At 51.9% G+C, this 12,204-nt stretch overlaps 1 protein-coding gene across 2 annotated transcripts in view; it reads right to left on the bottom strand.

Moving 5' to 3' along the window:
* XPO1 (exportin 1) overlaps positions 1 to 12,204 on the bottom strand; it is a 1,118,801-nt gene that overhangs the window by 950,092 nt on the left and 156,505 nt on the right. For both annotated transcript variants that reach the window (XM_069608010.1, XM_069608011.1), the window contains exon 3: positions 402 to 503. In XM_069608010.1, coding sequence (XP_069464111.1) covers positions 402 to 503 — 102 coding nt within the window. The remainder of the gene's footprint in view (positions 1 to 401; positions 504 to 12,204) is intronic.

The following is a 12,204-nucleotide window of genomic DNA, read 5'->3' as shown; positions in this document are numbered from 1 at the left end:
TTGGGCAAACTTCAGCTGCTACCTGGCTCGGTCAGTTAACGCGATGGCTGCTCAAAATGTGAGGCCTAGTACCATTGCAGCTCTAGAACAGAGGGCATAAGGTATTTTTTCATTTTTAAAGGAGAAGCTGCGACAGATTTTATTTCACAATTAAATCATTGGCGTCACCTTAATAGCACTACAAACGACCGACACAAAACTTCAAATTTACTGCCATTTTAGAAAATCATTTGAATCTGTGACCCACTGGACCAAAGTACAAAAATAAATGAAGCCCCACATATTTCAGATGAGGTTTCAGCAATTAAGGAAATAACCATATACAATCCTGCACTAAACCGATATTATTGAAATTGAATGTGCTTGCTAAATGTAAAGAAATCTCCAAGACAACTGCTTACTTTTGTGTTCATGTTCTGCGAAAACTCCAAAATTGTATCAACTCTTGTCCATGCATCGGGATGCTCCTTTAAGTGAGTCAACACTTCCTGTGCCATTCTTTGCTGCAGTAACAAACAAAAGAAATTCATTAAGTATATTCAACACATTTACCAACTGAAACAAGTACAACCAAAATCAGTATGAGATTTACAAAAATCATTTTTAATAGTCTAATCCCCTGCACCCCCCCTCCCCCAACAAATTGATAGAATGTTCGTTTAAATTTACTAAAGTCAGATTCTCACAAAATCTATAGAGAACCCAATTTTCATTCACCATGGTCAGTGCGAATTGACTCACAAGTAAGAAATGGGTTAATGGGTTACTGTGTGTAGAATTAAAGTGAAGAGTGACACTATGACTGGTTAGTAACTTGAAAGGGTTAGCTCTGCACTAGACCACGAGCTCTGCATTGGGGAAAGTTTCCACCAAATGCAGATGGCAGAAGCAGCCTAGCAGGGTCCACAGCAGTAACCACAGCTCAACCAGAGGGAGACTTAATGGTTCCCTGCACAAATGCTGAAAACTTGTGCAGACCGGACAATACAAAACGACGCAAAAAGTCAGATAGCTGGCGTCTGCAATGAGCCGAGAGCAAGCCTCTGAAGTGCACTATGCTCCCAAAGCAATTTCGCCCAGATTAGAGAGACTCCATAAAATTGTAACATTTTGTGCCAACAATCGGCAAGATGTCTAGCATCATCGAAAAAGCCCACTTAATTCATGGGATCAGCAATAGTGTGTTGTAAGGGTTCTTCAGGCGCATATTATGGTCCCAGAGCCAACTAAAACCAAGCACATAATCTGATAAGAGTAGAACAAGCAAGATCCAAGCAAAAAATTCAAGTATTTCCAGCTGCAGGCAAATGGGTGCTTATTTGGCAGGAGCAATGCACATACATAGCCATGTTCTTTCTGAAATCCGTGTTACAAGCATTGCTGAGATTGCAAATTGCCTGAAAAAACCCAGTACACAAGGCAGATGGCTATGACTTCAGACCTTAAAATAAACAAAGTTAGTTACCTTAGGGACGAACGTACTGCTAGTACATATGACCCTTTCCTCCATACTTGTGTGATATTCCATCTTTCAGGACAAACACTTTTGAAAGTATCAAAAATATTGTCCTTTCTATTTTTATGAAGGGCCAGCACGTAGCTTTAGCCCTGCCTTCCTGAGCCCCGCCCACCACATTGCTGTTCAGGCCTTTTGGATCACCAAGGACGGTAAACCTATTTAGCAATATTCAGGATTTCTTTTTTTTAGAGGGGAAGGTGGGTGGGCGTGTTGGGAAGAATTATCAGAAATGTGCCAATTCCCACTACCTTAGAGACCCACAGCAACTTTACTGGATTTTGAGGACTTGATTTTTTAACCTGTAGAGAGTGAGACCCTTTCTCCCACTCTCCCGTATTTTCAATATGATTTCTGAACTGTTTCTTTTGGTTGTGGAGTCTGACAAACTCCATGGGCATCTTATACATTGTGGCACACAACACCTTTAGTACAGCGACACAGGAAAGTCTGATTTCCCCAAGGTTTAAATACCTTCTCTGGGATAAACTACTGTTTCCCAGTGCAGTAAAGTGAAATTGACTTTACTTCCATTTGGAACTTTCTAGTCCCAGCACACACACCATCTTACAATAGGGTGCTGTAGAGGTTAGCTAGTATCCCCTTTGTCTAGCTTCTCATGCAACATTTTTGTGTTACCCTTTCCTCAATGAATGGCTGGTGGCAGTGGTTTTGTTTTTACTACTGTGGTGTGCACTTACAGCGGGCTGCATTCGCAGCTGCAGTAAAGCACCCGAGGGTGCCATTTTTGTCAAAATGGCCCCGGTCTTTTTTCACCATTTATTTGTGGAAAGGTCCTTCTTGAGATTTATTCTGCGCAACAAACCAGGTTTGGTCCCTTGGTTCATTTGGTCTTTGGCGGGATTCACAAGTGAAGCCCGCCTCTGGCTCCAGGGTGTCTGGCGTAGGCAGGAAGGGGGCAGGTGCTCAAAACACCCTGTGCTTAGTCTCCTAGGAGACCCAAACGCACTCTGATTGGCCGGCGTACTGTCCGGCAAGGACAGCCACCCTGCTGGGTGACTGACAGCTATGCTGGAATGAAAGGGAGAGAACTGTATAAAAGTCTCTTGACTTGGAAGGCAGTGTCGACCACTGGAAGAAGGAACCGAAGAACAACTTGAAGAGGATGCCTGCGGCAACTCCTGGACTGTTGGTTTGCCCGGTGAAGCCCTGCTGCTGTGCTGAAACTCCGTTAACATCGACAGGGAAGCCCCTGCAAGGACTTCTCCCCTTGGGTTGGTTCGGACCAGTCAACTCCAAAGTAAGCCACCTAGACATCCATCTCGGAGCTGGTTGAATTTCCACAGAGTTGCTGCTGGAAACCGTAGAGCCAGGGAGAGGAACACCAGTTTGTGTGTGTTGCTTTTAAGTTGCCCAAGAGCTCCAGGAAGATCCTCCGGACTGCCAGGAAGCAGGACTAACCGAGCCCGATCTCCCCCCCACCCCCACCTCAACAGAGTGCGGAACCCCAGAAGCAAGGAAAGTCCATCTCAACAGCCAGGAACCAAGGTGTTGCTATTTGCGGTAGACACGAGGAGCTGAAACACCGAACAGCCACTGAAAGTGAAGTTTGCTGGTTACAAATTTTGACCGTCCCAGTGCAGGAGTCCCTCGACGTCCTCCCTCTTGTCCAAACAACTGAGGCCCAGGAACAGTGAGATATGCAGAGCTGCACAGAACAGGAGTCATCTGCTGCAGATTTTCTTCATTTTAAAAAGGTACTGTACAAAGGCTAAGAACTTACCTCTTGCTGTAGAGTTGCTTACATCTTCTACTCACAAGTCTGACAGCTTATGACTACACCAATTCATCTTTTTCTTCAACTACTTCTGAAACATTGTGCATAGACTTTTCTACTTACCTTCAAAGAAGTGCTTCAGCCCATGTAGACTCTTGCCTATTGACTTTGGCGTAGCCCGTTTCACTGAATGACTTATTGGGGGATCTGAAAGTATTTGTCTGCTTGAGAATAATTGTGGTATCTTTTTTGCTTTAATAACCTTTTCCTTGGACTTCCTCTTAAACCAGTTCTGAATGCCAACAGTAATAAAATAATGTCAACAGCACCCTAGCTATTGAAGTCACCTGTGAGTGTAGGTCTCTGCTGTATGCCATCCCAAATGGGTATTCACTGATTCTAAACCCGAGTGTACCATTTTGAAGTACATTTGTGTAGCATTTTACAGTGCTCCCTTCTGAAGAAGGCTTACATTAACTGACTGGTAAATAAATGAATAATTATTTTATGAAGAAACCCTGTGCGTAAGTGTTTGCTTGAATGCTTGTCATGGAATCTCTAACTCCCCTACAGCTCACATTGACCGCTCTTAAGATCAGCCTGGCTAATCACACACACTACCAACTTGTGCAGTACAGACTTATAACAAAGGTTGGGTTGCCATTGCCAGGAGGTCAGGGTTGTTGAAGTGCACCCTAAAGGTACTGCATACAATCTTGTCTAACAGGGTGTATGGAGAAAAGGGACTATGGACTAGGAGTAATTATAAATTACTCACCATAGTGACTAACATACTCCTAGTCCTACGGTGAGGAACTTCTAATTACCCTTACGTTCCCGTCCCCTTTCCTCCATACTGCATGGGCGATTACAACTGAAGGTAGCCCCAAGGTGAAGAGGAGACCCTCCTTAAGCAAATAGGTTCCCGAGAGCTGCCTGTCCGAAAGCCGCATCAGATCTAGAGCCGGTATCCAAACAGTAATGCTTGCAGAAAGCCGAGAAGGCGCCCAAGTTGCTGCCCTGCTTATGACTTGCCAAGGGACATGGCGCTGGAACGCAATGGTTGTTGCCTTGGCCTCGACTGCGTGGGCGTGCATGTTGTCCAGAAGCGGCTTGTGCTGGCCCTCGTAAGCTTCTTTGATGGCCGAGACCATCCAGTGGGATATGGAGGCCTGATAACCAAGTCTTGAGCCGCCAAGAGTGACAAACAGGGCATCAGATTTGCGGAAGCCCTTGGTTCTGTCAATGTAGAATTTCAGGGCACACCTGACATCCAGGAAGTGCAGCACGTGTATTTCTTCCTTCGGATCGGCAAAGAACATAGGAAGGACCATTTCCTCTTTCAAGTGGAAAGCAGACGGCACTTTGGGAAGAAATGCTGTATTCTCAGGACTACTGTGTCCCTGTGAAAGGTTGTATATGGCCCTGAGGTGACCAGCACCTGGATTTCACTGACTCTACGAGCAGAGGTGAGGCAGAAAAGTAAGGCCGTCTTGATGGTGGCCAGCCTGATGATCGCGGACGCCATTGGCTCAAACGGTTTGTGTGCCAGTGCGAACAAGACTATTTTAAGTTCACACACAGGGTGCGGCCTCATGATGGGTGGGTAGAGCCTTGCGAGCCCCGTCAAATGTTTGACGATAGGATTCGGGGAGGAGAAGATTCCCCCCTCCTCCGTGTTCCTGTAAGCCCCAATGGCTGCGAGGTACGTATGGCGGGTGTCCATCTGTACGCCCGAGTGGCGAGGTGCGCCGAGAAGGAAAGCACGTCATCCAAAGTACATGCCAGGGGGTCCATTTCCCTGGAGTTTGCCCATTGGCAGAACCTGATCCATTTACTTTTATACTGGGCGCTGGTAGCCTTTCTCCTAGCACCCTGTAGGATTTCCAGATTAGCCTGGGAGAGGCTGAGGTGCCTTAGCGTTACCTGCTCATACAGCATGCTGTGAGGGCTAGCTTCTGTGGCACAGGGTGAATGACCCTAGCCCCCTGCTGCGCCAGAAGATGTGCTGGCCCGTCAGGAAGTGAATTGGAGGCATCTCCAAGAGGCTGAGCAGCTCAAAAAACCATGACCTGGCCGGCCACCATGGATCTATTAGAATGATGAGCTGGCGAGAATCCTTGATCTTGCAAATCACTGTGAATCAGCGGAGTGGGCTCGGAGGTGTAAGGCGCCATGATGATCCACTGAAGCCAATATACATCACCCAGGGAGCCGGGGCCCTGTCCCAGCCAGGAGGCGAACTGAGGGCACTTGTGCCAGTTGGCAGAGATCCACCTGGGGATGACCCCACCTGCTGAAGATCTCCTGAACAACAAGGTCGTTTAGCTGCCACTCTTAATTATCCGCCCGCAACCTGCTTAGCCGGTCTGCCTCCAGGTTGGCTTCCCCGGGAGGTGGACGGGAGGTAGAGGGCCCACTCCCACCTGCCGATTGACAGTCTGCACAGGAGGGGGATCTGGTGCCTCCCAGCTTGTTGACAGTACATGCAGGTCGAGTTGTCTGTCAGGATGAGGACAACCTTGCCCCTGAGAAGTGGGAGGAATGCTCTGAGCGCTAACCAGATGGCGTTCAGCTCTAACCAATTGATGTGGTATTCCTGTCGATTCTAGGTGCCGTGGACCAAGAGACCGTCCAGGGTGGCTCCACAGCCCTCCAGCAACGTGTCTGGAGATGGTGGCCTGCGGGGACGGAGGCTGAAAGGGCTTGCCCATCTGTAGGTTGCCGTCCCTGGACCACCATGTTAGGTCCGGGTGGAGAGATGGAACGTTGAGATTGAGAGCCCCGCTCCCAATTCCATGAGGCCGCAAAGTGCAGCTGAATCCTCCTCAGTCTCGTGTGGGACGGCTAATACGACCGCTGCCAAGAGACCTAGGAGATGCTGGTACTACCAAGCTGAGGAAGTGGGTGGTGGCCCTCTTGATGGCCGAGATCTTTTCCTCTGACGGAAATACCTTCTCAGAGCATGTGTCCCAGATGAGGCCCAAGAATGTCAAGGGCTACGTGGGCTGCAGCAGCGACTTCTTGAGATTGAATGAAAAGCCCATATCCTTCATAAGGGCATGGGAAGAGTGGTGAACCGATTCTGGAGATGAAGCCCTGACAAGCCAGTCATCGAGGTTGGGTAGATGGAGGCCCTGCGCTCTGAGGAGGGCAGCCACAGTATTCATGAGTCTGGTAAAGACCCTGGGGGCAGAGTTGAGGCCAAAAGGAAGGACCTTTTATTGGAAATGGTAGCCCATGATCCTGAACCAGAGTAAGGAACGATGGGGCTGCCATATCGGGACGTGTAGATACGCGTCCTTCAGACACAGGGAGCACATCCAGTCTCCCTTGCACAATGTCTCCGATATAAAAGCTGGCGTATCCATCTTCAATTTTTATAGGGGTAAGGAGAGGCTGAGGGTGGAAAGGTCCAGCACAACTCTAAGGAGCGCTTGGTTCTTCTTCTGAATGGTGAAAATCCTGTAGTAAAAGCCGCCTCGCTGGGAGGCTGGGACGTCTTCCACTGCCTGGCTCTCTACGAACGACCAGATCTCTGCCAGAAGAGTTGCTGTCCCAACTTGTGGGAGCAGAGGGGGAGGGAGGGAGGAAAGGCTAGGATGGGATGGGATTGGGAGGCGGTACCCTGTGGACACTACGAAGAGGAGCCAGGGGTCCACGAATTTCTGGCGCCAGAAATGTGCATGGAGATAAACTCTGCCCTCCCCAAGCCCTCCCCAAGCCCCCCCCGCCCCCCACCTCTCCCTGGAGACATGTGGATCCGAAAGGGCGCGTCATGCCTTCTTTCCCTCATAGGCTGTCACGGAGGGGGTGGGGGGCTGGAAAAAGCCCTTCCTCTCTCCCGCGCCCCCTTTTTGTTGCTTGCGCTGATTTGGAGCCAGCAAGCAGTCAGGCTGCCTGGATCTCCCTTCCTGGAAGCAGCGGAACCCTCCTTATGTATGCCCCTCGTCAGAGCACTGCTGCGACTGGGTGTATGTTTTGGGCGTGGTCTTTGTCAAGATGGATAAAGACGTGCCCGTTTGGGAGCGGTTTTTCTTCTGCTCAAAAAACATGTCTTCACAGGCCAGAGGAGTGGTAGGGGATAAAGACGGGGTAGTGGAAGGCTGCTGGAGCTGCTGCATACTTTGCCCATATGGACACAGACGGAACCTGCCCAGCGCAAATGAAGGATAGGCTTTAAGCCACGTACCTGGTTGAGGCCAGTCCCACCTTACACTCGTTCTTCGCCAAACTCCTGGAATGGCGGAAGGGTGTCGATATGTGGCGCAGCGGCCATTTTGTCCAACTGCCTGCATCATGTTGCTCAGCTTGCTGGGCCCAGCCTCCTCCAAGACTTCTGAGTGTGGATCGCGATGCCTACCATGCACCTCGAGCCTAGACCAGTCAGCCCGGGGGTCGGTAGAGCTTCATTTCGGCGCCCTCTCGTCAGCATTGCCGGTACTGGGGCGTGGCCCCTCAGACATAATGCCGGTGAAAGGGCAGAACCCTCGGGTGTAGACCCGGTCAAAGAACCTTCCGGCCCCTCAACACCGTCACCAGGAGGATCCGAGGATCCCTCGGCCAGTAGGCTGGCAGCTGGAGCAGACTTGGTGCACGTGCTGGTAGAAGGACCCGAGCAGTCCCTCCCGCGCGGGCGAGTCCTTGGGAAGGTGTCTCCCTTTCGGGGTGCTATGGAAAACCGAGGCTTTACCTTGGGCCTGGCTCGATGTTTCATGAAGTTCTTGAGATCCTCTGGAGGGGACTTCTGGAAGAGCTCCCTCCACCTGGCTAGTCTGTTCTTAAACAACCTCTATAAAAGGGCACTGCACAAGCTTGACAACTGTGGTTTAGGCCAAGGCAACGTAGGCAGAGGGCGTAGGGGTCTGAAGTTGGGAAGAGCCTGTTGCAGCATGGACACCTGCTGAACCCTGTGGAAGTCGACATGCGTCGCGACGCCTGAGGACGGAGCACCTGAATGATAAAAAAAAAAGAAATATCTGCGCGGGGAATTACATGGCCGAAGCCAAACCCAGGAGCGCTGGTGAATTTGGCCCGGTCCTGTGACGTAAACACAGAAAAGGGAACTGGGGTGTGGCGCCGGAGAGCAGTCAGTGCAGCGCATGTTCGCAGTGCCGCACCCCCACTCGCCTCTAAATTTAAAGGGGAAGGAACAAGTTACTTACCTGTAACTGTTGTTCTCCAGCATGGATCTGGCATGGATTAACATGCTCATGAATATTCCCCGTCGTCAGGCTGGGAATTCTCGATGCAGAAAAAAAAAAAAAAAAAAAAATCGGTTTCGTTTCTCATCTGTCTTTCCTAGTAGTAACCAATCACTGATCTCTGGGTCATACTGCCCACAGCCAATGACTGCCCTCTTCCAAAGCACTGCCTCCGGCAGCCATCCTCAAATTAGGTAGCACATAAAGTGGCAGTATGACCAAGTGAAGAGCCGCAGAGGCGTAAGCGGGAGGGTTCGCATGTGAATCCATGCCAGACCCATGCTGGAGAACAACAGTTGCAGATAAGTAACTTGTTCCTTCTCCAGCATGGGGTCTGGCATAGTTTCACATGCTCATGAATATAAGATTACATAGCAGTACACACATGCACAACCATGGGAGGTGGCAAAAATCTCAACATTAAGCATTACCTAAACTCAACATCAAGCAACTCTTACCTCCTCACCAGGCCCAGCTTCAGGCGAACAGGTTGCGCAGCACCGCTTGGCCGACCCTGGATTCCTCCCTGGAATCCCGATCGACGCAGTAGAATTCCGTGAAGGTGTGCGTCGACCTCCACGTAGCAGCCCTGCAGATGTCCAGCAGGGGCACACCAGACAAGAACCCCGTGGTAGCAGCGATCGCTCTGGTCGAATGGGCTCTCGGACGGCCGGGCAGCGGTCAGTTTGCCAACCGGTGACAGTGCATGATACAGCCGGAGAGCCATCTGGAAATGGAAGCCTTCGAGAGAGCCTTCCCTTGGTTCACAGGTCCAAAGTTCACAAATAGCTGTGATGTCTTCCGAAAACTCTTTGTTCGGTCCACATAGAACTTGAGCGCTCTAGCTACATCCAGCGACTGCAAAGTCCTCTCGGCCGGCAACTAAAAGAAAACTGCTAACACCAAGGGCTCGTTGAGGTGGAAGTCCGACGCCACCTTGGGCATAAAGGAGGGGTGTGTCCTCAGCACCACCCTCGTGTCGTGAAAAGTCAAGCATGGAGGCTTGCAAGATAAGGCCTGGATCTCTCCCACTCGTCGTGCGGAGGTGATGGCCACAAGAAATACTGTCTTCCACGACAGGAACTTCAATGGCGCCGAATGCAGAGGCTCGAATGGCGCCCCCATGAGCCTAGACAGCACCACGTTGGGTTCCCACGCCGGGGCAGGAGCCTTCACCGGCGCGAACAATCTGAACAGTCCCTTCATAAATTCCTTCACCAGGCGATACCACAAGGACGCCCGTCCCGTAGTTCTGGTGTTTCGGGAGATCGCAGCCAAATATATCTTGATGGAAGCGTGAGCTAGTCCAGCCTTGGCCAGCGACAGTAGGTACGGCAGTACTTGAGGGGCCATAATCCGCAGAGGGTTAATCTTCTGTGCACGGTACCAGACAGAGAACCTCTTCCACCTATGTCCGTAGCACTTGAGGACGCCCTGGCCATTGCAAGAACCTCTCTGCAGTCAGTCGGGATATCGTACCCTCCAAACTCTAGTGCTGCAGGAGCCAGGCCTGCAAGTTCAGCGCGACTCCGGGTCGTGATGAAGGATGGCGACTCCTTCTCTGGAGAGAAGATCTGCGTCCGTCAACAGCTTGACTGGTGGGGACGCTGACAAGTCCAGAAGGTCCTGGAACCAGATCTGTCTAAACCACGCCGGTGCGACGAGGATCATTCTGCATCAGGACGTCTTGAGCTGGTTGATGAGTCGGAGCAGCAACGGCAACGGAGGAAACGCATAGTAACAGGCCCTCACAGGGGAAGGAGAAAGCATCGCCCATGCTCCTCGGTTGGGGAAACCTGCTGGCGAACCTCTGGCACTTGGGAGTTTGTCACCGTCGCTAACAGGTCGATCTGGAGTTTGCCCCATCGCTGAAAGAGTCGGTCCACTTGATCCTGGCGTAGTTCCCACTCGTGGCACGAGCGCAGCGCTCTGCTGAGTTAGTCGGCGATGGTGTTTTTTTATCCCTGCCAGATGAAACGGCACCAGAAACATCCCTTGAGCAACGGCGCAATGCCACAGGTCCTGGGCTTCCTTGGATAGGGCCGGGGGATCTGGTTCCGCCCTGCTTCCGGATGTAGAACATTGTGGTGGTGTTGTCGGTGAAGATCCTCACCACTTTGCCCTTGAGGGATGGGAGAAAGGACCTGAGGTCCCAAAACACTGCCCGGAGCTCCAGGATGTTGATGTGGAGCGGCTTCTCCTCCGGGAGCCAAAGGCCTCTCGCATGAAGATCTTTGGTGTGGGCTCCCCAATCCTCCAGGGAAGCATCCGTCACCGTCGCCTGGTGGGCCGGGGTATGAAAGTCTGTCCCCGCCGCTAGATGAGCGCGGGGCCCCACCACCGGATCGCTCGTCAGAAGGTGTCATTGAGAGGGATCTGTCCTCGAAGCTGTCCATCGCTTGAAACCAGCGGGCGTCGAAGAACTCCTGTAGAGGGCGCATCCAAAGCCTGCACAGGCGCACAAGAGAAATGCAAGAGGACATCATCCCGAGGAGGGACTTGAAGGACCTCACTCTGGCCAAGTCCTTGGCCAGCAGACGCTGCACCTTGCCTAGGATGGCCTTTGTCCTTTCCTCCAACGGCAGAGCCAGACGCGCCACTGTGTCGAGCTTGTCTCCCAGAAACAGTGCGACTTGCGAGGGGACCAGGTGGGACTTGGGGAAGATGGAGAACCCCAGGTCCGTGAGCAGCTGGATGGTCTTCGCTGTGTTCTACGGCGAGCTCCCTTGTCCTTGCGCGGATGAGCCAATCGTCTAGGAAGGGGTAGACGTGGATCCCCTGCAGGCGCAGCCACGCCGCCACTGGAGCGAGGCACTTGATGAAAACCATGAGTGCCGACTTCAATCCGAACGGGAGGGCCTTGAACTGGTAGTGCCGCCCTTGGACCACGAACCCGGGGAACTTCCGGTGCCCTTTTAGAATGGGAAAGTATGCATCCTCCAAATCCAACGACAGGAAATCGCCCTCCTCCAGCTGTCCCAGCGCGTGCTGGGGGGTGACCATCCAGAACTTCTGTGCCTTGATGTACTTGTTCAGTCGTCGCAGGTCTAGGATGGGTCGCCACCCTCCTGTCTTCTTTTTCACAAGGCAGTACCTTGAGTATACTCAAGAGCCCCGGAGACTCTTTGGGACAAGCTCGATGGCACCTTTGAGCATCGCCCTTACCTCCAACAGCAGTTGAGGGACGTGGTTCTTTCCTGGCCACGGGAGGAATGCGGGGGCACTTTTAGAAATTCGAGGGCGTGCCCCTGGGCCAGGTCATCCAGCACCCAACGGTCGGTGGAGATGGACTCCCACACGCTGACTAACTTCGCCAGCCGGCCTCCCACTGGGGTGCTTCGGTAGGGGCCCGACACCACGGTCGGTTCATTCTTGCTTGGAAGACGCCTTGCCGCCTTGGCCTCCCTGGCAATGACGGAATGATCCACCCGACTTGCCTCGTCCTCTATAAGCTTCCTGCGACGATTAGCGGGCCGCTTGGCAATACGCAGAGGAGCCACCACCGAATCCCTTGGAGGCACCCTGCTTGCCTCCGGAGCTCCGAAAGGACAGCCTTTGTTGCTGGAGAACTCCCAGGGCCTCAGCTGCCTCGGTTTTCGTCTTGATGGCTTAGTGGGACTCATCCACTGTTTTCCCAAACAGGTTGTTCCTGTCGAACGGCATGTCCAAAACCTTGGCTTGTACGTCCTGGCAGAAATCGGTTGCCTTGAGCCACCCTCGTCGTCTGAGGCAAACGCCATTGCCTA

Source organism: Ambystoma mexicanum, chromosome 4q, assembly GCF_040938575.1.
Source record: "Ambystoma mexicanum isolate Mex_15411 chromosome 4q, UKY_AmexF1_1, whole genome shotgun sequence".
NCBI lineage: Eukaryota > Metazoa > Chordata > Amphibia > Caudata > Ambystomatidae > Ambystoma > Ambystoma mexicanum.
Note: the sequence above shows the minus strand (reverse complement) of the source record. Positions and strands in the feature narration are given on the sequence as shown.